At 32.8% G+C, this 503-nt stretch overlaps 1 protein-coding gene across 1 annotated transcript; it reads right to left on the bottom strand.

The window, feature by feature from the left end:
- Positions 1-3: 3 nt before the first annotated feature.
- Tsp_15492 (conserved hypothetical protein) lies at positions 4-439 on the bottom strand (the record flags this gene model as incomplete). The annotated part of the gene is made up of 1 exon (XM_003367113.1): positions 4-439. A coding segment is annotated over exon 1 (436 nt), but the record flags the coding sequence as incomplete, so codon positions are not given.
- Between the last annotated feature and the right edge of the window lie 64 nt (positions 440-503).

Here is a 503-nt window from a genome sequence, read left to right as displayed (position 1 = left end):
CACTTTTCAGAGTTTGTATATCATCATTCGCGTGAACAATATCTTTTTCAGATATACAAGAGAGTGATAACTTTTTGCGCTCGGATGGCGATGTATGATGATCCGTGTCTGAATTTGACAAATCTTTTTCATCTACATCTGCTGTGTGTTTGATTTTATACTGGCACTCAAGATGAAAAATTTCCATTCTCTTTTTTCTGATTTCATCCAGCTCCTTATCCAATTCATATTTTAATTGGTCCAATTTTTTATGAGTGCTATATTCAATTTCTTTAACTTTTAAGTTTTCACTTATAGCACTTTGAAGCTGGTCGAAAAGTGTACCAATTTCCTCGTATAATTGTCGGTGATGTTCTCCTCTTCCATAAGCTCCATATACTTCAACTGCGATATCTTTACAAAATTGGACTTTTCCTTCATCTTTGTTCGAATTTTTCATCGTGTGAAAATCACGGTATAGCTTCTTTAAATATCTTTTTTTGTATTTTAATCTTTCAAGTTGC

The sequence above is a fragment of the Trichinella spiralis genome, assembly GCF_000181795.1.
Source record: "Trichinella spiralis strain ISS 195 chromosome Unknown Scfld4818, whole genome shotgun sequence".
Classification (NCBI taxonomy): domain Eukaryota; kingdom Metazoa; phylum Nematoda; class Enoplea; order Trichinellida; family Trichinellidae; genus Trichinella; species Trichinella spiralis.
The sequence above is the reverse complement of the archived record's forward strand: the minus strand, read 5'-3'. Positions and strand labels throughout refer to the sequence as shown.